Source organism: Cyrtonyx montezumae, unplaced genomic scaffold, assembly GCF_038088225.1.
Source record: "Cyrtonyx montezumae isolate F1298 unplaced genomic scaffold, pur_monq_1.0 scaffold_9, whole genome shotgun sequence".
In the NCBI taxonomy this organism is placed as follows: domain Eukaryota; kingdom Metazoa; phylum Chordata; class Aves; order Galliformes; family Odontophoridae; genus Cyrtonyx; species Cyrtonyx montezumae.
The window spans coordinates 3,824,959-3,850,613 of record NW_027072100.1 but is presented as its reverse complement, the minus strand read 5'-3'; the positions used below and the strand labels follow the sequence as shown (position 1 = coordinate 3,850,613).

The following is a 25,655-nucleotide window of genomic DNA, read 5'->3' as shown; positions in this document are numbered from 1 at the left end:
TTGTGCTGTACATCTGTGAAGCAGTCTTGAATCAAAAGGTATAATTCTGGGTTTAAGAAAACTATAAATCGGATTTCGGTTTTAAAGTAAAGAAATAAATAAATGCTCAAAGTGTTAAGCTAGCAGCTGTGGGGGCCTTTTCTCCTCCCTAGGAGCTGTGGGTGCAATGAGCCCATGGTGGGAGGGCACGGGGTGCTGAGTGCCCTGCACCGCTCTGCAGGGTGGCTGCACTGTGTTCTGGGGTGTCTGTGTGAGCAGGGACATGGGAAGTGATGGACAGAGAAAGAAAAGGAAAGCTGTTGGGAAGTGATCAGTCTGGAAGGGACTCTCCTCTTTCTTTATACAAAACAAAAGCGATTAGCAGGAAGTTTGTGTGGAAGGAGATGAGAGCTTGGAGGGAAGGGGGGCCTAAAATATGCAGACACGTTCCCAGGCCTTAGGAAATAAGATCTGCCAAAGCACAAAACACACTTTAAAGAAAGATAAAAAGTTTCCTCGAGCATATTTGCAATAAAAATATCAGTTTTGTTAAGAAAAAATCTAAAATTAACACTGACCATTTTTCTTAACCTCTTAAATGCAGTAGTATCACTATTCCCCAAAACCAGAGGGAACAGACGATGTTAACAAAGACTGACTCTGTTCAACTCTGCTGGGGAAAAGATGATGACACTTCACCCCAGATCATTTTTATACATACTCCAACTGCAATTAGCAGTTCTAAAGGCACCTCTGTCCAAAAGCAGTTTAGGTACTACGATAAAAAGAAACCATCAACATAATTCACCCACTATAAATGCCCTGTGCTGTGAGACCATAAACAATCAAGGGAAAGTGCCTTCCGACAGATTCACATCAGCTCAGCTCATGTCCTTCATCCCTAAAGCTTTTTGCACATCTGATCCCATATTCTTAACTGCAGTAGCTCAGATAAATCACTCTCTCCACGCCACAAACCGTTCTTTTCAAAGAGCTGACTGGTGAACATTTCTCTTCCCACCTGTGCAGCATCAGTGGGAAGAGCTGTCCCACCACCACTTCATTCACTTGGCATTCTAATATGCAACCTCAGACTGCACGCCCACGAGTTTCTTAGCCAAAAGTTTTCCACCAGCCCGAGGCAGAACGACACAGGCTGTGATTTATCACATCACCAAGTGACACATTTCTGTGAGGGAGAGAAAATTCATGTGGCTTTGCCCAGTTTGGAGATACCAGACTCAGAAACTACAGTGAAAAGAAGAAGAAGAAAATAAAGGCTTCTCGCTTTGGATCCCTTTCTCTTAGAAAAGCAACCCAAGAACGAATACACCTGGTGCAGACACAGGGGCAGTGATAAGGAGGTGGGGGGGCCGTGCAGGACCGCTTACATCCATGAGTGCAGCATTGATGTAGTTGCTGGATTCACCATCCACAGAGATGAGGAAGGGCAGGCACCGGTCCAAGGGCAGCACGTCCATGCAGCGGTTCTTGTCGTGGTTCCTCGGCAAAAGGCCGATGCTGCAATCTTCCGGTCGAACCCGTGGTGTCACAATATTGAGAGTCTGCAAAGGGAGCAGGGAAGAAGGGAGGGAAATGAATTCAGAGATGCTCAGCCTGCTTCTGCACTTCCAAAAACAATGGCATCTGCATCGTGTGGAAGAGAGAAGGAAAAACAAAGGAGCACAGAGGAGCTCCTTGCTGTTAGATCACATTCCACACATCCTCCTGAGAAACACCGTGAGCCCCAGCATAAATGGAGGGCACTCAACACCAGGCATAACAACTCCAGCTGTAAAACACCACGGCAGTTAGATAACGTTTCTGTTCTTTCCAGAGGCTGGAAATGGGCAGCACACTTCCTTGCTGCAGCTTTGACCTGGTGATGGACTGAAGCCTCTCGAGGGTGGGCACACCCATCCTCGCTCTTTGAGAAGATCCTGTGCAGAAGTAGCCTGAGTTCTCCCACAGGGCAACTGGGTTCAAACCACCTCATGACTCCTCAGGTGAACTATTGATTTCTTTTAACAATACGCACAAAAACCTAAGAGAAAAGAGTTGGGTTTTTTTTTTGCTTTGTTTTAAACAGACAGCCAAGCTGTCACCCTATTATTTAGATTGCTCCTTTCCTCGTGGAGAGACACATGGGCTGCTTCCCTTCCCCAACCACACCTTATGACTGGGGTCTTGCTGTTGGCCTTTTACCCTTATCTGCCTTTCCCACAGCTTTATAGAATGTGTTTCTTATATGTAATTTTCCTTTGAGTTATCCATTGACAAACCAGCCCAGGCTACTCAGCAGCTGTTAAAAACAGCAAAGTGAACGCATCTTTAACATTGTCACTTAAGCCAAGGTATATCAGTAGCTATCTGATGGCATTTTATTTCTGCTTGTCATGTTTTCTTTCCTGAGCAAAGCAGTCATGCTGTGAATTCCTTTGCAACCAACAGATGAACACAAAATATTGAGAGGCCAACCATTTTTACAGAGAGGTTGACTTCGTCCAAAGAGAGAATGAGAAAGGAGAGGGGTCAGACAACCCGTTATGGGAAGTTACACATATAAAAGTAACATTTGAAAGAATATAGCTAGCTCGAAATTACGTGCAGAAGTCCCGTTGCCTAGGATGGGAAGCATAATGAAACCTGAAATTTCTGACAGTGCAGATAATCAGGTGAGTAACTTGTTAGTGATTTACTCCTGTCTATTTTATGTCCTTCCCCTCTCTCACCTGCTTTTGTGGCTTACTCAGAACATGGATTCCTCAGAATGAGCCTTTATATGTTCAAACAATGTGCAGTGTGTAAGAAATCTGTGCAGTCTTACCTGAGGGACAGTGAGACCTAAACAGTACAAACTGGACCAACAGATACAGTTAGATCAACTGCTTCATAAAGATCATAGCAAAAGATATCATCCTATGCATTAAAGCCAATTATGGCTGAAGAATGCTCTAAGCCAGACCTCTGTAAAAATAGCATCCTACTACTAGACAGAAAAGGAGCCTCTTATGCAAAGCATGGAGCATTTCCTTCCCAAAGGAGCTGCCAGCCCTTGGCAGCTCAAAAGAACAAGCACGCGGGCAACAAATCTCACTTCCTATCATTAGCAAATAAGCACTCTGAGCAGTGCCATTTCTTTAATAGTGCAGCAGCACTTGATGAAGTCAGGCTACGGTTCCTTCATGCCAAGAGTCCATAACTAGAAACACTTTTACAGATCTGATATCACTTGATAAAACCAGATTTTTTTTAATTGAACTGCCATCAGTTGGGATCCACACTCCTTATTCTCACTACATCAACCCTGATGATTCCCTGCGAGGTTTCAGATAAAACACACTCATTCTGCCTTCGTGCAGAGAGGGAGGGAATGAGGCATCTGGCTCAGGAGGCGGCTCCTGACAGTCCCCTCCTGGAAAAGACACTTGGCTGGGGGATGGAGGGGCATCTCCCACAACAAAAGCAATCTCTGTCTTTTCACTGCTGACTAAGAACAGCTTCTTAATAAATAGCACTCTCTCTTTCCAGTTGAAATCATCTTGCCCTAAATTTCTCACAACATTATGTTTTTCCAATTCGCTGCTGTTGGGACTTACAGATAGATTGAGAATCAGTCTAGGATTCAGTTCAGTGTTCTGCAGGGTGAGTTCCCTGCTGTGTTGGAGGTACCCTTGCACAGGGCTGGCAGCTTCTGTGTCCCAAGCCCCATTTTATTAGAGCAGGATAAGCACTGCTATTAGCCCAGCAGTCCCTGTTTCTTGCCCCAGTCAAACAATGTTACTGAAGCACTCCTGAGTCTTACTGTGTCCTTTCAGTTCTGGCTACACAGTACTCATAAAAATGTTCTGGGCGAACTGAGGGCTTCAGTTCAATGAGAGTTAGTATGGGAAAAAGCAGCGAGCATGGAGCTCACTCTCTGCGAGGAAGGACATCAACAAGTTGATTGTCAGGACTCTGAGGCAACATACAAGCCACAAGAACAGTTAATAAGGGGCCTTGAGGCAGAAATGTTTCTGCATAAATTACAGAAGGAAATGAACAACTGAATATTTGCTGAAATGAGAAGTACAACCTTATCTGCGGAAATTAAAATCCTTGCTCTGCTGAAGTGATGGGAACTTTTCCTTGCCAAAGGCTGAAAATCACATGCTTGAAAACAAACCTCTTCCTGATTCAGTGGTAACACAATAAAACTCACCCGAAATCAGACCTCACCACAGTGTCACCCCCCTCTGTTATATTGGAAACCATAAAATAGCACAAAAATTGATTAAATGCCTTCAGTACCCCAATTGCAATGACCAAGTCAGAGATGACATTACCTGAAACTCATCTTTTATCTGGCTGGAATTGGTCTGTGGATCTAATCTGCTGATGTTGTAATATATGGATCTGAACTCACAAACTGGAATGGCCGTGTTGCCGCAGAGACATGCCTCCAAAATGGCATCATGGACAAATACATACTGTTCCTGTACAGAGGAGGGGATGAGACATTAAAGTCATGTTTTCAATACAGATCATGAAATATCACACTTTTTTTTTTCTCAAGTCATGCCTGCTATGTATATTTGGCTCAGTTTCATGTGGAGACAAATTACACACTGTGCTATGTGACAGCTTTGTGAGCATATTTCATCCATCACTGAATGTGAGGTCTCATGTATTCATTTCAAATTTACAAGTCTAATGGTAAATCCCCAGTACTGAGAATGCTGGGACAAAACAGGGTTGGATCAGGGAGCAAATCAAGGAGGCAATCGCAAGGCAATGGTCTCTTTATCACTAAGAATGATTTGTTCTTCACACCTACAGCAATGACAACAAAAATGGAGGTCTGCTCCACCTGTCCCCTTCAAAGCTCCTGGAGAATCTGGTACTCTGGGAAAAGACATTTCCTCGAACAAAATACGAGTTATGAGAAGTCTGCAAAGTTAAAATCCTTCTCTGTTCCAGCCTTTTGCTTTGTCCATCAGGAGGGGAAGCACAGGTCAAACTTGTGTAGTGGTACAATAGTCTCAGGAGAGTTTATGTAGCTGCTAAATGGTATGTTCTGGAGCAGCCTGCTTCATCAGTACCCAGTGCTTAAACCCAGGATGTTTAATTGTTAGAGCCTGCACTTGATACAAAATAGGTACTGAGTTTGCAGTGCAGCTATGAATGATTCAGGAGCAAACTCCTCTACCGTGAGAATAAAATCAATCAGCAATGCTAAGGCCTAAACCTCAGAGCTTGTCCTCCTGCCTTCAGATCTCAGCAGCTGCCCATGTCCGGGATGCAGCATGCATCTGGCCACGTTTAACAAAGAAAGTTCTGCATAATCCCATCACAGGGGAGGCAAGTATTGACTTAATGAAGAGCTGGGCCCCTGCGAAGCAGAGCTGCCAGGAAAGCAGCACATGTCAGAGGAGACCTGCTGGCACCCACCTCTGTCTGCACCAAATTGACCCTCTGGGAGCGCAGCTCTCGCACGCAGTTAAATATGTCGACCACGCCTTCGTTCTCTGCCATGTCAAGCATGATGTCAATGGCAATAAAGCACCCTGTTCTCCCAGCCCCAGCACTAAAAAAAAAAAAAGAGAAGACAATGAGGGTCTGAACGATCGAGGGACCACACGGAGGAAGGGCATTATGGAGGAAAAAATAGACATACAAAAAATAGCTACACAGAAAATAACTATACAGAAAACAGCTGTATGGACACAGCTGCTCCTCCTGGAAGCCACTCCCCGCTCCCTATGGGCTGATTTTTGTGTCCAGTTAAATCAGCTTTGGATTTAAGTGAATAAGGTGAACTAATACTTCTGGGCAGGGCAACGGGCCCAGGAAGGGGCACAGAAAGCTTTGTTTTCCTGAACGTCAACAAAAGCATTATTCTACAGAACTCTGATTTTACAGGTCAGCTTGCATGCACATCACAAAGGACGTGAGGAAGAAGCCTCCAGGTTGCAGAAAGATACAGTTCAGAGGGGGTGGGAGTGGGGTCTGCTTCCCCAAGGTTTTCCTTCCCATGGGACTTTGGATGCTCATTTACTTGAGAGGGCTTGATGGAAGGGGTTAGTCCATTAGTCCTTTGCCACAAACATTTCTTTTCCCTTCTTAAGCAGAAGGTTGGGTCCCAAGAAGGATGATTCCAAGTTGTGGGCTGTAACACTATGAAGAAAGGAGCCTGAGGCTACTCAAACCCTTCAGTTCAGACCCATCCCACCACCCCTCCCCACTGAACGTGAGAACGGAAGCATCTCCTGCAAAGCATGTTGTCACTGTGTCCTCCTTCCCTCCTGGGAAATCATCCAAAGCTGTTTAGGTGTGAAGGACAGAAAGAGGAGAATGTTCTAAATGTTACACTGAAGAAAAAGGAAAACTCAGCTCAAATTGGGGAAACTTCAGTTGCATGAAAACTCCAGCAGAGCCAAAAGCAAGGAGATATGAATGACCATAAATTAATGGACCAGATTAATCAACTGCTGAATAGAGAGAAGATATTTTTCATTTGCAGAATTTTAATGAATAAGTGGCATTTCCTCTCTCTTTATCTCTCAGCTTTTCAGAATTTTAACAAATAGTTATAACACTTCTATATTTAGAGGACCCTAGCACTTCATAAATATCGAATAGTGATAATATCCAGCCAGGCATTGGTAGGGAGAATTTGGTAATTACCACTTAAAGCAAGTCATTAAAATTCAAAAGCAGATAAATAACAGAGAGGAAATGGCATTTATTCATTAAAATGTGAAGGATGAAGAATTTCTTCTTGCTTTCTTGGTAAGGATGAATCAAATTCAGACTGCTTCCAAGGCCAGCTCCATGTCACAGCACCATGGGAGCAAATTCAAGCCCTGTAAGCTCTGAGAGACTTCCCTTGTACCGGCTCCTCTGGATGAGCTGTATTTTATTATGGATCCGATTCATCACTTGCTAAGTTAAAACAACAACAACAACAAAAGAAATAGCACACACACATAAAAAAAAGAAAGAAAGAAAACACTCCAAGCTGTTAAAAAGATTCAGCTGATTTTCCTTCTCCAAGTGACTGTGGGACGTACTCTCTCCTCCTGATGGCAGAACCTGGCACTGGGAGATAAGTGTGTGTGCACTGCTCAGGATGAGAGTGTGGGTCAGTGAGCTCTGCTCTCTGGCCTGGTGCTGTGTCCGTATTTCCTTTCCAGATCAGGTGCACTGTGACTTCAGAATCACCTGCTATGAACCCAAACTCGGAACGTCTTCCTCTGCATTTGAAGTCATGCAATAACAATGGTTTTCTCAACAGAGGTATGCTACCATCACAACTGTTTTCACTCTAATGCCTAAGAAAGGACACCTACCCACATTCAAAACTCACTAGCACCAGTTTTGAGGTCTGTTACTTTCTTCTGACTCACAATGTATCACCCAGAAAAATGAGACGATCTACTGATCCAATCCACAATAATCTTTCCCCTCAGTTCTTCCTGTGCTGCAAGCTGATGCAGAAAGGTAGCAAGGATTAGGAGAGTCCTGCTCAGGAGAGCTGGTTTCTCTACCTGGCTCTGATGCTAGCCCTGAGTGCCTCTGCTCTGCCACCACCATCATCAGCATGTCTGACTGCATCTCCGACTCTTGGTTCCCCACGCCAGGGACACTCTCCTCCCTGCTCAGGTACTGCCCTGCACAGCACGGCCTTACCTTCAGCTGGAAGAAGACAGTGCAGAAAGAGCACACACCAGTACCAGCAGCAGCTGGGGAGTCTGCCAGAATGCAAATCAATAATCTGAATTCCCACAGCTGTAAAGCCAAGCGGTTTTCCTCAGGCATTTGCCTCTTATTCCTAGCTGGAAGGCACTGGGCAGGTTTTCAGCCTGAAATTCCCATTAATTCCCCATCAGACTGGGTTTTGAGGAGGCTGAGATGCATATAGCTGGTATCCATACCCGGGAAGGCAGAAAAACCTCTGAGATAAAACCACTGACACTGGTGCAAAGCTAAACTGCAGTGTGTGTGGGTACAGAAAAGCAGAGTTGCTTTAAGACCCCTCTCTGCAGCCTTGTTTATTTGCAGGCATCATCCCTACTGCCACGTGAGGTTTGCTGTGGATTATGACTGGACTTGCTGTCCCAGATATTTACCATTTTCCCAGCTCTGCTGTGAGCATCTAAGAGAGTATAGGCCACCAGAGAGTCTTCTACATTCGACTGGCCCTCTCTGACCTACTTATCTCCAATTCGTGCCAGCGAAGCTCCAAAGCTGCCACTTTAGAAAAGAAACCGGATTCCACTTCCCACGAGGCCCACAAATTAAACTCTTAAACAAACAAAATGTAGTTTGTTATTGCTGGACGAAAAGAAAAAAGAAAAAAAAAAGCTGAAAAAGCTGATGGTGTGAAGAGTCCACTTACCTGCAGTGCACAACGATGGGTCCTGCCTCTGGGGGGTTGAGAAACTTCACTTGGCGAACGAAGCCCAGGAGCCCCGTGGCGTAGCAGGGAACCCCGTGGTCTGGCCAGCTGGTGAAGTGGAACTGCCGAATCTCTCGGATCTCATGGTAGCCTTTCTGAGGAGACAGCACAGCCTCTATTTTTCTTCCACCAGACTGCACTCAGCGTATTTTGCCCACTGCTCCCTGCTCTCATACAGAAGGCTTGAACAATTCAGCTCTGATCGTGTGCAGAAATATGTCCTACACCACTTGCCACTCCAAGAGATTGCAAGGTGAAGGATCAAGATGCACTCCAATTACAGAGTGGAGGTGAATGCCAGCACCTGATTCAAACCTGTGGTCTCAGTGTTCAAAATCAGCTCACTGGGAACATTACACAACGACTTCTGTCCCAGAGTACCAGGGATGCACTTAGCCCATCTCACCTTTGGTGATACCTCTATAAACCACCACTCTCAAATCCTTCTTGGGCACTGAAGCAAAAACCTGGGGAATGAACAGTTAAATACAGAGGCCCAAGGCAACTGCAGATTTTCTGCTATCTCCTGCCAAAAAATCTCAAGTTTCAGATTGGTGTTGGAAGGGGCAGAAAGTGGTACTCAGATCCACCACTCAGCCTTTCTGGAAGACAGAACTGCAGGTGTGTGAAAACTGACATCACTTGTATTTATTTTACCAAGGGTAACATAGAAGTGTCAGTTAGCTGTGACATTTTATTGTATAGAAAATGTATGTGGAGACCACTAATCTCAGATTTTGGCATTAGCATTTCCTGCCAGATTTTTCAGTGATTCAGTGGAGCGTGGACCTAATAAGCTGGAAAACCAGAACAATACTCCCAGTGTGGCTTAGTGGGTATTTTTGAAAAGCTTTAAAAACACTTACTGAGTGTTTGGAGAGTAATTTGGACAGACCTGGAATACCCTGACATTTAGGTATCCAATTTCTAATTACATATAACGTAAATCTTCCAAATCCTGCCGATTTGGGGACAATTTTAATAGCTGAGCTTTTATTATAATTTATTTCTCTTGAAAAGGAAACCTCTGGCATCCAATTTAGCTGATACCTTTTCTTCATCTACAGTTTTCTACTGTGAATTGGGATAATCAATTACCTGCTGGCTTTTGGATCTATTTAAGCTTCATGCACTGTGGATTTTACCTTTGTTGTTACATCAAGATGTTTGAGTAAAAAGGGAATATCTGTCAAAAATTTAGATTCCCGAAGTGAAAACAGCAACTGCTCCCATCTTCATAACCTCTGGATGTTTTACTCAGAGCTCACATTTCAGATCACACCAAAAGATTAGCTGACTGAACGTTTCCTTACCTTTTGTACAGTAAATGTGCGTATGACATACTCTGCCAGTGGTTCTGTCTCAATCAGTGTGACTTTAATATCTCCATAGACCTCTGTGTCATCTGGCCAGTACCGAACGCATTTCACCTGGTGGGAAGGGAAAGAAAATATTGAGAGGAACTAGCTCCAACTGAGGCAGAGCTGACCCACATTTTACCCCACTCTCAAGTTGAAGAAGACATGAGCTCATGAATGAAATCTCCTGATCCTGTGAACACATAGCACAGCTACTTTTAGAAGCCACGTGCAAGACAAACAGTAGAAATAAAAGGCAAAGCATTAAAGCTCCAGGATATACAAGTTAACAAAGAATATAAAGTTACTAAATGCTCTAGCATGAAGAGCTAGAACAGCACCTAAAAGCTGAACCAAATAGCCACTGCAAAGCAGGTTCTAATTCAGTTCCAGTTCCAGTCATCACTGAAAGAGGCTATGATCATATAATAAGTTTGTTTGCTTGTTTGTTTTTTTACACAGAGGAGTTTAATTCAAACTGAAGTGTCAGTAGAAGGTAGAACAGAATAAATAACAATAAATAAACAGGGCCAGGCAGCATTCAAACACGAGATCTAAAAGAAATCAAACACAAAGCAGTTGAATTACTAGCAGTTGTGAATAATCTATTGCTTAAACGTTTCTTTTAGTACAAAGGGAATGGAAGGTGACGAACAGAAGGAGAACGTTTTTAAAGTGCCAGTTTCTGGCTGAGAATCTCTCTAAACCAAAGACTACCAGGAGTGGGGAGAATGGGCCAGAAGAAGCATGTCCCAGACGTGCCTCCTCCTTATTCCCTAAAGCCGGTCTGTGCCCTCTGAGTCAGTCCCATTTGCTCCCACTGTAGGCTTTATCAAAAGCCCTGTGCTAACATAAAGACTCCTGGTTAGCTGAGTCCAAAAGAGTGGAACTGTGCATGATGAAGTGCCAGTGCTCCTAGGTGGCTGCAGGACCCAGCTGTGCACGGGCTCAGGCCACAGCAGAGTAGTGATATTCTGAAATGATCAGCAACTCTCAGCTTTGAAGTACCATTTAAAGATCTCTTTTGATCACTTCAAACACCAGTTGCAGGTCCTCGTGCCTTCAGATTTTTGTGGGTAGAGAATTACTCAAATTATAGAGATAAAGAATAATTATTATAGAAGTACATTTTTCCCTCTGTACTGAAAAAGGAGACAGCTCCTCAGCTAGCATAAATTTGTATAACTCTGCTAAAGCAAGACTTACAGCAGGAACAAGATCCTTATTAGTCTGGAAGGGAAGCAGCTAAGTATTACAAAATCTACTAGTTTAGAGGAAAAAAAAATCCTGAGTGGATTAATTCCTTTCTTCACTACAGTAAGCAAAAAGAATTTCACTTGTGAGCATCCTGCAGCATCAACGCAGCACTACCCCTGGCACTGGTTTGGTTTGCTGTGCTAGGAAAATGGTCCCCTTACCCTGCCCACTTCCACCAAGTTGGTGACCATGACAACGCTTGCAGAGTTTTCTTGCCAAATCATTCTCCAGAAATCCTTCACTGTCTCTTGCATTGGCCCTGGGGCAGGAGAAAAGACAAAAAGACATCTTCAGAGAGTGCATCTAATGCCAACAACCCATTTCAGTTGTTCCCTATTCACTGCCCTGTTCCCGCAGGATCCTACTTTCTCCTTTCAGAGCATCTTTCTGTGATTTAGGGCTATAGACACTGAACAGCCTGGAGCTCTGTGGCTGATCAGACACCTCACCTCCCTTGCAGCAGGTATTTAGGTTTCCAGAATGCCAGAAACAGAGGTGATGGCTGTGCTGTAAACAGCAGAGATGATAACTCTGGTAGAAAACAACATATAAGCAAAGGGATATTGATGAGCCCCAGAGTCACTCTGCAATTAAGGCAGCATTGAGATTTGTAGCAGATGCAACACTAAAATTCCTAGTAATTTATTAATTATGAAGGAGAAAACAGTCAGAAATTAGCCCTTTTTTGAGCATCCCTAGAAGGAAAAACATTGGGCTCCAACAGCCAGCACTCACAATTTATTAGACTAGAACTTCTCTCTTATTTCCCCTCTCTCTTCTACTCTATAGATGAAATCCTACAACCACTCTGCCCAAACTGTGATCTCCACATTCTATGCTATGATGTTCTCTACACCCTTATAAGTCTAGACACCAATTTTATTCTATTATGTTCCTTTACTCCTTCAGTAGGGACAAATGTGAAAAAATCATAAGGTAGAATTTAAGGACAAGGCCATTTATGTGAATGTCACATTTCCAGAGGAGAAAGGAATGCACTGAAATGACAACAAATAATCATAGGGAAAGTGATGTTACGGCCAAAGAGTTTGCCTGGTCATGCAGGAAAACAGCAGTGCAGTGCAAAGAACTGGAGTTAGGAAGTTCACCAGCTAACATTCCCAGCGTCCAATTGCATCACTGAGGTTTTTGCTTCTTTTTGGCCCTAAAGGCACAGGAAACTAATTTACAGAAGGTGGTGTTCAAATGCAATTTCCTATTAGCTCCCACTAACAAAAATTCATCAGTCACAGGCACATTCCTTCACTGCCTTCCCACAGCAATTTCACTTCAGCAGGTAAACTCAAGCTCCATAAAGTCCCTTTTAGTTATAATCTCATATTTCACACACAAAGGGCACATTATAGATTGTGCTGCCACCTCTATGTCTACTCTTATAGTTTAGAGTTTTTTGTTTGAGTGCCTTTAATGGCTCGGAACATCCTATCTCCTTGCCTTTTGCTCCCCTATACCAAGTTTTCAGACATTCCCAACACAGAAGATGTCACCCGACAAATAACTCCTGCAGCAATTTAAAACAGCAGTGGTTTTGCAAATATTCAGACATACAAGAATGAACTTGCCTTGAGTTGCAATGTAATGACGAGGCCGGTGGTACCCCTGGAAGAAAAGACAAACATGATGGACTGAGGTCACAGTTACACAAAGCACATCAACATGCATTTTTACCTTGCAGGCAGCAAGAACTGCTGTGCACTAACACTGGTTACTGAACGCCTGAAGATAAGCAACAAGGTTGACCCTGGTAGATGCTAAGTGATGGTATCTCACTCAGGTCAGATAATTTAATTAAAAACCTCACAAAATCAGTATTTCATGACAGCAAAGAGAACAGGAACGGAGCGGTTTGCACTATTCAAAGAAACAGAAGTGCCATGACTGACCCACAGGCAGCTCTGAAAACTGGAAAAAGCTGAGTCTTTGTGCTTGGAAAACAACAAAGGTGAGGGTTTTCCCCTTCATGGTAACACTGAACGTCAGTGGTATGTGACTTTATTAAGTAAAATTTTCTTTTTCTTCCATTAAAATACTTTTCTGAACATTCCTAAGCATGAGGAAATGCACGCAAGAAGTGCATGTCAGTTAGCATTGTGTTTGTGCAAGGGAGGCAGCTTTTTACATGCTCTTTTGCCACCTACGCCTTCTACACCATGACTTTGTTTGCAGTCAGTAAGACTCGGACATCTGCTGATGTTATTGTGAGGGGCTGATGGTGATTTCCACATACACCGTGCATTTACCCCACATTCCACTTGTGTTCGTGGAGCTGTCAGATGTAGGAAATCTCCACCTGTCTAGACTGGTCAGCAAGAAGAGACTGGAGACCAAGAACCTTCTCCCTGTCACAACGTGATGTCTGTATAACGTTCATCTGTCATTCATATCAGACCAGCAGCCTGTCCCTACATGACATGCACCAAAACCTGGTGAGCAGACTTGTCAGCAGTGTCTGTCACACTGGGAATGTCCATGAGCCTTACATCTATGTAATTGGCGTTGATGTAGTCAGAGTGAGGGTCCCCATCCAGCAGCTGCAATCTCACTCTTGAATGATCATCTGAAAGAAGGAAAGAGAAAAGTGACAGTAACGATAAAGAGGACTTTGTCAGTGCTTTATTTTATCTGCCAATTCCTGCAAGTGAGTAACTGAATACTTAAAATAGCTTAAAAATGCTGAAAGAATATCAGAGCGATTCCAGTTCCTATATGCCCTTTCTTTTCTATGTAAGGTAGGTCAGTGTTCATTCATACTCAGTGTTCACTAAATTTGCTGCCATCCCTACAATTTGTTACGGAGCTTGTGCAAAGAACACAGATGTTGCTTTTGGTTTGGGGGTCTTTGCAGGAGGTTATCTCCATTCCAAAAGCCATCTCCACCCTGGGAAGTAACAGCCTGCCTGGACTCCTCAGAGCCAAGGAACACAAGGCAAGAGCTAACACGCTCAAAATCAGGATAAAAACAAACCGGCCACAGCTGAGGTATAGAAGACTAAAGAAGAAAAAATGACAAATGCAATCCCACAAACAAAAGTGGGGTAACCCAAAGAACAGAATGAAAATACCGAAGGAAATCAGAGCTCTTTTACACAGCCCACAGAACCCAGTGCAGCAAAATGGCAGGATCGCTGCAGCTCGTGTTTTTGAGGACGTTCAAAGTTACTTTAGATAAGGCAATAAACTAACAGATATAAATCTTTTCTCTCCCACTATGCTCTAAAGTTCAGATACAGAAAGGAACTACCCCAGCGGGCAGATTATGTCATAATTTTCCACCAAGAGAATATTTTGATCTTCCTCTGGAACAGCTGGTGCTGAGCTCTGTCAAAGCAGATACTGAGCGAGCTGGGCGTTGATCTGATCAGGGCTGGCAGTCCCAGTGCTGGCATGTAATTAATTGCAGAGCTGTTATCTAAGGACCAGTAGCTTAGGAAAGGCAGCCGGGTTACAGAGGTCACAGCCAGGCGTGCTGGGCTCATTTCTAAAGGGTTTTTTAATGAAGCAGAATACAGATTCCATTAAGTTTATTTCCTCCCCGCTAGCTATGTAGACAGTAGCTCCCAGGCAGTAAAGCATTAATGGTTAGAAACACTTTGCAAAATATGAGCCTAAGCATGATTTACATTCAATTAAAAAGAATCATCGCAATAAAACAAAAACATGAGGTGGGATTCTGCAGTAACTCAGTCAAAAAGGTTTTAGCCATGACTTAATTAAACTCAGATTCAGAGACAGATGTACGTACAGCTCTGAAAACTGAGATTTCGATGTACATTAAAGATTCATTTGCTCATGGAAAACAATGATTCTATACTCTGTTCGTTGTTTGGGTGAGATTTTCACACCCACAGACCACAGCCACATTGGTGTATTTCTCAAATGCCATATTTGCATTCAGAAATGGTTATGCTGGTGAATCCATCAAAAGCTCTGCTATGCTTGCATTAATAAATACAAACTGTAAATGCAGGAGGTATCTTTCCCAAAGTGCTGATGTTGCTCCCAGCTCTAGACAATTACCAGTGCTCAAGGCAAGCACGCTAGGAGCTGCAGTAAATCATGTGGTTAGACAGACAACAAAAGAATTTATACTTAGAGCAATTCACACAGACAGACAACGAGCTGATTAAGGTGGACATCTCGATGAAATACACCAAGTCTCCTGTAGCCAATTTCACACTTGCAATTCAAGGCAGGAAAGTAAGCTAGTTAAGAATCACACAGAACAAAAGCAAGGCAAATAAATAAATAAAATCCCTAGAGCTAATGGTTCTGAGGGGAACATTTACTAACTTGTGATGCCACAGTATTATGATGTTATGAAAGTCGTGGCTTACTGCAATAATATAACTTAAAAGCTGTGAGACCAAGAATGACCCTGATGGCAGAAAAGAATCTCAAGATGTTTTTTAATAAGTGGGACATAGATGCTGTCTACAAACAGCATGTGGCTGAAGTGCTTTGCACAGCCCTTAAGGAAGAACCTGCCTCTCCTCATTTAACTGAACCAAGCTCACAAATCACACTTCAGCTCTATGAGCCACTCCTAAGTTAGAAACTTAAACAGAAAAAAATGGATGCCTCCTCAAGGGAACTGGCTGGGAGAGATCTGAGAAGGACTGCAGAACAGATCTGTGCCTTTAGGACAGACAGGGATAAAAGACAGGTGCTCTGTGGCTCGTGAGAAGTGTTTCTTTTGTTCACTTGAACCAACTATGGTTATTCTTACTGTAAATAACAGGAAAGTGATCAATACTTGTGTGCGATTGGTTTCTCTTAAGAGTACAAACTGTGCAGTGGAAAAACTGTACATGTGTAGTAACGATGTCTTAATGGTGTCTTTAAGTTCCTAAGTTTAGGAAACCAGGCTGAATAAAAGCTCATGGGCCTTGTGCTTATTTATTTATTTATTTTTAATTTATAGCCTTTAAATGGCTTTTTAAAGAGAGGCAAGTATCTTCGCTACTCCCAGTGACTAGAACAAAATCCTCATTCTGCATCCTTTCCACCGGACTACACTAGCTAAAGAGACAACACAACTCAGCACACTGAAACGAGAGCATCACTCAACTCTTCTGCTCATTCAACAGACATCATAAAATCACCGTGTGCCTTACAAAAATCTTTAAAAACAGAGAGAAAGAAGCAAAATGCATGCTGGTAATATTCAGGGCTGCCAAAAACGGAAGTAGTTTTACAAACGTATACGTGAGCTTACCTCTTCCTGTTGCCTACAGTTGGCAGGCAAGTTAGCAGAAGTCTGCACGAAGAGTACTTTGACTGAAAATTGGTCTTAAAACAGATTTCAGAAGTGACAGGAATTTCATTGAAAAGCATTGTGCTCCCATTTTAGCACAAAAATGTTATCGTTTCATACTTCTGTCAAAATCCCCATTAGTGATCATTTGAAATATCACTGCAATTTTTTCATGTATCATTTTTACACCAGTACTGGATTAATCTCATGCAACGTTCGCCATCTAAATATTAGGTAGCTAGCCTAAATTGGCTGTCAAGGTACTCTACAGAGTTGATGGGGAAATACAGCCATCTTTGGAAACAAATCAACATAGTTCTGGTAAGAAAGGATGATTTGACCACTCAAGGCACACGGCCCTCTAATCCTACCCCCAGCAGCCCTAGACACCTTGAGAACAGGGCAACAGTGAGGTGTTTCAGCTGGGAGCTCTTTCAATCTTTCTTTGATATCTGCCAGATCCACCACACAGTTTTGATTCATCTGCAGTCTTCCAGCCCAGGTAGTCAGAGCAGGAAAAAAAGTTTCTCTATGGCCTTTTGTCACCAACTCAATAGGTTTTAATAGATCACTACAGGATATTAATAGCGTGGCCTAAGTGTGAAGATGGTAAAGCTCCACTGCAGATGGGAGAATCATGTGAAGCAGTCAAAATATCAAAATGTCCCTGTGAGTACTAACCTCCCGTAAAAATATGCTCAAAAATTGGAAAAAAGAAGGGAAAAAGATGGTAATCTCCTGTAAGTTCAAGCAAAAAACAAAACTTCTGTCTCTATTTTCTCGGCTCTTGCCTGAGAGTTTTACTCCACATATGAATAATATGCTGAGAAACAGAATAGAAGCAAAGGTCCCGCATAGCTTTAGGATGTTTTCTCTTCTACATAATGGGATCAGCTCAACTCACAAGTGCAGAATCTCTCCCTTAACCATCACTTGCTGATGCACTTTCAAAACATTGATATCTAGACCCTAAATCAAACTTAAATCATTTAGTTTCCACACATTAATGCACCCACTACCTACCTCTCCTCCTTAAGCTTGTCTGCAAAGACTGGTTTGCAGATGTAAGAGCAGCAGTAGATGTTGGGGCTGGCAATAAAATTTAGGTTTTCACACAGAGGCACAGTGTTAATAAAGTACTAGGAAAGTGGTGAGCTGAGTAGAAAGGTCCTGTGAGTGTACTATTACATGGGAGGCTGTAAAGACAAGATCAAACCTGCTGTGAATCCCTGAGCAATGCCACTTGTTGCAAGCACTGATAAGCTCACATTTTAACAAAAGTCTCTGAAGCAGTTACAAAAGTTAGACCAAAACCTGGCTTTTCAATTCACTCCCCAAAAAGCATGCAATATGCTGTTCCAGGACTGATGAAATTGCAACTGTGATTAAACAAATAACGTTAATTGCCATCTGCAGCATTCTACCACATACACTGGTAAGAGCAAGCAGTGCATACTCTGAGATTTAGCAGCAATTGCAGGTCTTGCACAACAAACCAGCTAAGGGTGTAATCGTTTTCCACCTCCTCTCCTCTGCTCAGGCTTTTGCACAGTTCATACCCACAGAGCACAATTCATTTTCATGATCTGCCTGGAGGGAACTGCTCTCCTGTTATTTTCAGCTCTGCTGTCAATTCTCCTTTCTGGATCCTGTCATTGTCTTTACTAAGGAAAGCTGCCCAACATTATCCACGAGTAGGTTCTGGTACAAGACTTAGCCAAAGACATCACTGATAATTTCCTACCATTTTTACAAAATGGCTGATTAATGTTATGCCCCTTCCTTAGGCATCCTCTCTTCCTTCTCCCAGGCATCTTTAAAGTGAAGCAAATATTTCAATCCATTTTACTTCATCACTCTTCATGGCACGTTACTAAATCTAGAAATAACTCTCTCCTTCTCATCATCTTTATTTCATACATATTTGAAGTGAAGAAAATCCACCCGGTCTTGTTATTTACTTTCCAATCTTCTGCACCCTTCTGCTCTTCCACTATTTTTGCATTTCTTATCTATGCCCTTCCATTGCCTCAACATCCTTCTGATTTTTTCTCCCTCAATTTTGAGCTTTAAATGGTGGCTCTTGCACTGATTCCTGCCTTCTTTCACCTCCACCTTGACATTAGGTCAACTGCTTCTCCAAAACCCTCCAAAGAATCACACTCTTTCACATTAACTTCCTTACAGCATACTACAGCACTTCTACCTTCAAAAACCGACGTGCAGTTGTTATAGCTGGATGATTCATTTCTCAGACTAATTTGATCTAAGCTAATTGTCTAGACAGGCAAATTGAACCTCTGTCTGGAAGTATCTTTCTTTGCCACTAGCAACACAGGAAGCTTACAGCAAGGCTGAGCTTTTAGACAGCTGAACATAGGGGAGATGATTCTCACGCTCACTATAGTGCTACAGTAGTAATGCTCTCCACATTTCCAGTAGTTCCATTTTCCACATGGAGAAACAAAGACTGATGGAACTGGCGACCACCTCACACCAATGCAGAAGCAGGATTAGATTAGGGTTCAGAAACCTTCCATTTTCATTTCCAGATTTCTTCACTTTTACCATGAGGTCCCTTAGCTGTTCTGTGCCATTCCCCAAAACCTGCTACATGAATCACTTCTTTTAAGTCTTTAAAAGAAAAGAGGAAAGTTAATCTGTGTGAGAGACATTTCTTTGTGACCACGATTTTTTCTACTTTTTTTTAAGTCTGTTTGTCCTACAGAAAGTATATATTTAACTTGAGAAAAAATACACTACTAGACATATCACCCCTTGTGACTTAGTTTTGCTTTTACAGTGTTCCAGTCACAGAAATGTACAGCACACCTATTTACATTCTTACTTCTTGTTCTGATGGTCTCAGGCCTAGCTTCTCCAATTTGATACTGCTTAGCAACCCTTAAAAAGGATGATTTATTGTACCTCTCCTCATACCTCCCAGACATTGTAAGAAATAATGAAACACTGGGGAAAGCTGCCTGGTGAGCTTTTGGAAAGCTTAACTTTGGAGATCTTCAGGAAAAAAAAAATCACTAAGATCTGACAAAAAATGACAGAGGTGCAGCTAGTTCTTACAACGAAATAAAACAGACCTAAGTGGTTTTATGGAGTCCTCCCCTGCCCTGTAGTTCTACAATATATTAATATAACACCAACTATAATTGGTTACTGCATGAAATAAAACTAAGAACTTTTAGTGTATTCTCAACTGCCTTACTGTGATTAGCAGAAGCTAAGCTTGTTCTAGTCATCAAACCAGCTCTCTGCAGACAAGGAGCAGCTGCTCCACTGGTGACTGACCACTGTTCCACATCTCCTTTTGCAATCCCACCTGCACCACTGGAAGATCTGAGTTATATAATGAAAAAAAAAATAGAAAATGGGCAAAATGACCCACTGTGAAAATCTGAAAAGAAGATTTTGTCCTTAATTTAAATAAAAAGATAGATTAAAAAAAAAAAGCATTAAAAAGGCCAAAGAAAAGAATCTAAGGGAAAAAAAATCCTAGAATTAAACATAGCACGTAACAATCAGATTGAATTACTGAATGCTCACCACTGTAAACCACTTTTTAGTGAGGTTTTCAAGCATACCCCGTTTCCATAAGATGCTTATGAAATCATACAGAAAGCACAGTGTAATGTGACTTAACACCTACAGGAGATTATGTTTCCATATCTATTCTTATTGCGATTTTCATCTTCCTTGGCTGTATCCCAGGATGCTGTCTGCCCCTCGGGTAGAGCCTGCAAAATAAACAACAGTGGAGGGTTTATGAAAATCTGGCCAATGCCCACAGGTGGGATACAGTGGCAAAAGAGGGCAAAAATAATGGTGCTGCATAATTCAGTAGTCAACCATGCAAACAGCAGTTCTTGAGGAAAGGGCACATTTACTAACGAAGAAAACAGAGCTTGGCGCAGACCATTTGCATCCCTTGGCTTCTGCTAGCTGCTAACACAGATCTAAAGGGATGAGGAGACTTGGTTTCTGGCTGCACAGCCACAGGTTAAGCTCATCTGTCCTGTAGAAGAGAGGAGATTTCACAAATACACATTAAACTATAAGAAAGCTTCCAGAGGAGGGCTGTGGAGTTTGAGGGCAAGGCGTGCAAGAGGAGTGGCTGAGGTCGCTGTGTTTGTTGGGCCCAGAGCAGAGCAGGATGAGAGGAGGGCTCAGGGAGCACAGGGAGCACTGGGACTCCACTCTGAGCCATAGGGTTTGGGTTTGGGTGGTGTTGTGTGGGGCCAGGGCTTGGACCTGGTGATCCCTGTGGGTAGGGATCCAAGAGAGGACAGTCTGTGATTCTGTGCACAGCTATGGAAGCACAGATGGTGGAAACAAAGGGCGCAGGCTTTCAGCTGAGCACATGCAGTGGTTTCAGCTATTTCTATATCAGTGATGGGGTGATGTAATACAAATCACTTGGTGGCTTTCTCTGAGGAAACATGAAAAGCTCAGAGTTTTAGATTATGCCTACAGAAAAGAGGCAAAAGAAGTAAAACATACTAACTGCCAAAATAAACGGTCAGCTTCCCCAGATTTGCCCTTTTGATCGAGGAAACCAGCAGCTGACAGTACTGTTTTCCCATATAGCTCAAACAAGCAGATAACCATTTTCCCTACAACATACATCCAGTAAGGATTTTAAAGGCATAAAAGCAGAGCCAGGAAAGTGGCACTTGTGATGGTGCCTGACTGGGGAGAAGCCCTGCCTTCCTTGGGAGGTGGCCTGGGCTGTCCATGAGGGACGGTCCCTTGCAGGACAGAAAGCCACAACCCACACACAGCTGGTGGCAGCTGTAGCCAACTCAGCCTTGACTTGTGCTGAATGCACAGGTGAGGGAAAAAACAGCTTCCACCATGATTTCATGGTCTCCTCCAAGATCTACGCCCTGACGTGAGCCTGTATTACTAAAATCAACAGCACGATTACAAATTGTACAGTTTATGATCCCAAGGGAATTATGGAGTTTTTATACTGCACTCACTGGGGAATCATATCTGCCTTGGCTAGCAGCAGGTAGTTTGACAACTGGAAAATGAATGTATATTCATCTTCACAAGCCATCCAGGTCTATTACAGTTCCTGAATGCAACAGCAGAGAGACACAATTATTAGGAGCTACAACACTGGCATTACAAATAAATTTAATAAGAGCAACCCTCTTGCAGACCAAATCGTTGTGAATTTCCCCCAAAGGGGTTCCAGGACAGCAAATGTCAGGCACTGCAGCACTGCCACAAGCCTGCTGACAAAAGACAGGGACAGTGAGCTCCTATTCAAAAGCCCAGGAGAAAGAGTAATAAGCTCTGTAATTGGCAAGGGCTTTGATCACACATATATTTCCTTTACAGTCAGCTGTTTCCAAATAGAAGCTCATCTTCTGAGCACTAAATAAATAAATAAATAAACACAACAAGAACATCAAACCAGCACTCAACAACAACAACAAAATCTCTGACTAAAAAAAAAGAGGAAAGGACAGTTCGTTTTCATCTTTAAAGAATAAGGAAAAGGTGCCTTATTTTTCCACCAAAATCAAATCACAGCAGATTGACCAGAGAATGGCAACAGTCATTAGACTTCTAAATCACAGCCATCTGAAAAGGAAAAACATAAAACAAATTCTTCCTCATCACTTCACCCAGAGAAGGTTATCTTGGCCAAAGAAAATACTCTCAGTCCCCAAAAGAGCCCTTTTCAACGAACGTTATCCTTTCAGGTCACTTGAACTTGAAATTCTCCATTGAAATTCCTGTTCTCTTACTTGCCTTGCATAGCCTTCATAGGTTCATAGGTTTATGGTTCATAGTTTCATTAGGTTGGAAAGGACCTACAAGATCATCTAGTCCAACCATCCTCCTATCACTATCCCTACCCACTGAACTACTAAATCCAACCCCTCAGCACCTCATCTAAACGCTTCTTGAACAGCGCTAGGGATGGTGCCTCACCCACCTCCCTAGGCAGGCCATCCCAGTGCCTGGCCACTCTTTCAGAGAAAAAATGTTTCCTCAGGTCTAATCTAAATCAAAGATTGATTCAAAGATTGATTTCACCTCATTCAAAACCAAAAAATCAAAAAAACATTCAACATCTCTGTTTTTCACAAAACTCTGTCTCTGAAGTGACGAAGAGCAGTTCTGCTCACACCAGGATGGATCTCTCAGAATTTGACCCACATGTGGTATTTCTACAGGAAACACTTTGGATTTTTTGTTCAATCTGTTAACTACAAAATTTTGGTGTTTAAAAGTCTGGGTGTAATTTTCAAGCTTTCCTTTCTTTTCTTCTTTTAGAGAAGACCAGAAAAATGAATACTGAAATACCTTCTCTGCAGTGGAATTCATAATGATGCTTTTTAAACTAAATTGATCTAATTTTTATCTGAAATGACAGGGCCGGATCTCTAAAAAAGCAGCTTTGTCTCAATCAGAATTTCCAAGCACCACAACTTGGCTAGATAACCATAGAGCTCACGTTCAGCTGAGGCTTAGTGCAAGTCAATACAACTCTCCAATGGAGGAAGGTAATTAGTTTGCAGTTTGTTTTTCATTTAGAAGCATGAAAACCTGAATCATTCATTTGCACTGATGTACCCCAATACTGCAGCACTGCTGCCAAGGGCAGTGCTATCAATTCAAAGCCTTGCTGCCTATCCCATGGCCTGCCACGTAGCTCTGAACCTCTCCCTGCAGCTGTTGTCCCAGCAGAGGTGGCAAAGCTCTTCCCACAACTCTGCTGTGACCCAGGGATAAAGCAGCTTTGGCTGAAAAGAAAAAGAAACAAACAGGAGGAAAAAAAACAACACAACAACAAACCAGTGATGGAAAAGAAATACTTCAGCCGTTTCTGCTCCCCACTGCAGAACACAGCAAGGCCACACAAAGCCTTAAGCCAGTGTGACCCAAGGACAGTGCACGTATCCTGCTGACAAACATTTTGTAATGCTGTGTCACAGCCTGAACTGCTGGGTTTGGACTTTTGACCAGATAGAGGCATTGTAGGCAGCCAGAAATGAATGGGTTAAAACTGAGAGGTGACTTCAATCCACTGAAAGCCAGCAATACTGAGGCACCTGAGGAAGGAGCCACGGAATCGAAAGTAAGCAAGCAGTCTTGGTAAGGCAGCAAGAGAAATGTGCTTCAGTGACATCCTAAATCGTATTTGAAATTTGGATACTTATGCTTATTATCTCTGCAGCCAGTAATTGGAGCTTGCAGTACGGTGAGGGACCAGCCTAGCAGCTCACAACAAATCAGGGCTGATATGCTCTGAGAAAGGAACAGGTGACAGTTCAACAAGTCCCGTTTAAATGTTTATGGCTGTGCCTAATCCCACACAGTGCCATCTACATCCAGTGTCAGTGATGCATCGTTCCCTCGTGGGCCACACGTTTTCCTGCCAAGCACAAGGAGCAGTCACTTTGGCCTGAGGTGCAGCAGGCAGAGGGAAATAAGGCGCTCGCTGCAAGTGCTGACAGGTTCCTGTGTTCACACTCAGTTACCAGCCAATTCACACGAGCACTGCCACCACTCACACCAGCACATCCTGGTCGTTACCTCAGTGTGGAGTTAGATGTGAGATGCAAGCACTTGAAAATCTTTCTTTCAAGTTGTCATCATTAAAACACACGCCCCAGTGTTCTGCAGGTGAAAGAGTATCAAAGAAAGGCCTGAATGCAATTCCCTGTTTCCTCAGCAGAAATGGGAATATGTGTAGATCTAAGACTGTCATGTATGACTGATACGTTCTGTTCAACGTGATTGTTCATGGGAGTGCAATTATTTGGTAACATGTCACTAAACAGGCTCCCATGTAAGCCATCAATCTGCAAAGCAGGTAGGAAAGCAACTTTTTAGAAGAAAAAATATACACGTCGATGACATTGATATTAGTGTATTAAAAACAGATTTTAAGAGACAAAAATAAATTTTCAGGCCTATTCTTTTTCAGAGCTTACCAGACATTTTGCAAAATGTTTTGCAAGGCAGGTTTTCCAGCCAAATTAAAACTACTCTTCCCACCTTCCAGGAGTCAAGCTCTCCTCAGCATCCTCCCTGCAATTTGCAGTGTTGGCTGAAAGCTGCTTGGAGCTGCATCCCATGCTGTGAAACCAAATCCCACCAACTAAAGGGACTGAGGGCAACTGCCTCTGATTGCAGGGTAGAACAGCACGAGTGATTTAAGAGCTCGTGGCATTCTCCAGACACTTCTTGTAAAGAAAGGAATTATGCAAATGCATATAATGTCATCGTCATTACATACGTATTTAGATAGCACTTTCTGGGAAAGGCAGAACTTGTGTAGCTGAAAGTTGCATTGACATTTTTCATGCTAATGTGTTATTTTGAGAACTACCAATGCCAGCGCCAGAAAATCACATATATGCCAGCACCTGTTTTCTTCTTGAACATCAAGAACTAGATCTTAGGGCATCTGTAATTGAGCTGAATGTGTTTTTGGGTACTGCTCATGGAAGTGGAGGCCAAGGGGGGCTAAGTAAATCTCCCAAGAGAATTACTACTCTTCTTCAATATGTATCCAAGTTCTTTGAATTACTAATACTTTAATTAGTGTCCTTGATTGTGGTGCATAAGTGCATAGCCCTGGTTAACATACAGTCACCAGAAATATTTGTCATGACAATCTTTGATGACATCTGATTAAAAAAAAGTACTTCCTGGTGACGACCAGGAAAACATTATTTGCAATTACAGCAAACCCCAGCATCAGTGATACAAACCCTACAGACTCTCACTTTGCAGGGTGGAAAAGTGAGCTGTTTTCATTATGTAACTTACTTTTCACAGCTCTTAAGTTATTTTTAAGTAGTTTTAATGCCACTGTGCATATTAATTACTTATTGCCTTCCCACCAGCTCACTACATTCATTATAATTATCATTTGCTACAGCAAAGTCCCACATAGGTTTGATGTTATTTCCCCATTTTCTCCTTCTTCTCTAAATGTATATTTGTCTTCCAACTCCTCCCCAGTGCCACTGTTCTTGTCATTTGCATTACACTTCTGGTCACTCCAGCTTTCTGGCTGGGGAATGGAGGGGCTGCTTTCATACTGGCAGCTTACTGCTCACCTCTCTCTTCACGTGGAGTTCCAAGAGCAGGTTGCTTAAAAGCATTCTGAGACAGAGGGATGAGTATACAGAAAAACTCCATTTAAACTACATGAGGTTGCAACATTGCCTTACAATTCCACACATAGAGGCCATTAAGCTGTGATTTAATTTGATTAATGGCTACAGGTTATTTAGGGGTCCCAAAAAGGAAAAGCAAAAGACCCTCTTTTTCTTCAAGCTTGGCTTGAACTATGGTC

General features: G+C 42.7%; 2 protein-coding genes across 4 annotated transcripts in view; one reads left to right on the top strand and one right to left on the bottom strand.

Annotated features, from left to right (window-relative positions):
• SGK2 (serum/glucocorticoid regulated kinase 2) overlaps positions 1 to 9,506 on the top strand; it is a 358,288-nt gene extending 348,782 nt beyond the window's left edge. For both annotated transcript variants that reach the window (XM_065754162.1, XM_065754163.1), the window contains one exon: positions 9,487 to 9,506. The gene's annotated coding sequence lies outside the window, so the exon portion shown is untranslated. The remainder of the gene's footprint in view (positions 1 to 9,486) is intronic.
• The window catches only part of PTPRT (protein tyrosine phosphatase receptor type T), a 409,415-nt gene that overhangs the window by 7,288 nt on the left and 376,472 nt on the right, over positions 1 to 25,655 (bottom strand). For both annotated transcript variants that reach the window (XM_065754165.1, XM_065754164.1), the window contains exons 22-30: positions 19,974 to 20,061; positions 13,536 to 13,612; positions 12,618 to 12,654; positions 11,196 to 11,293; positions 9,733 to 9,849; positions 8,360 to 8,514; positions 5,410 to 5,545; positions 4,305 to 4,454; positions 1,371 to 1,544 (exon numbers count right to left, since the gene is read on the bottom strand). In XM_065754165.1, the coding sequence (XP_065610237.1) occupies positions 1,371 to 1,544; positions 4,305 to 4,454; positions 5,410 to 5,545; positions 8,360 to 8,514; positions 9,733 to 9,849; positions 11,196 to 11,293; positions 12,618 to 12,654; positions 13,536 to 13,612; positions 19,974 to 20,061 (1,032 nt within the window). The remainder of the gene's footprint in view (positions 1 to 1,370; positions 1,545 to 4,304; positions 4,455 to 5,409; positions 5,546 to 8,359; positions 8,515 to 9,732; positions 9,850 to 11,195; positions 11,294 to 12,617; positions 12,655 to 13,535; positions 13,613 to 19,973; positions 20,062 to 25,655) is intronic.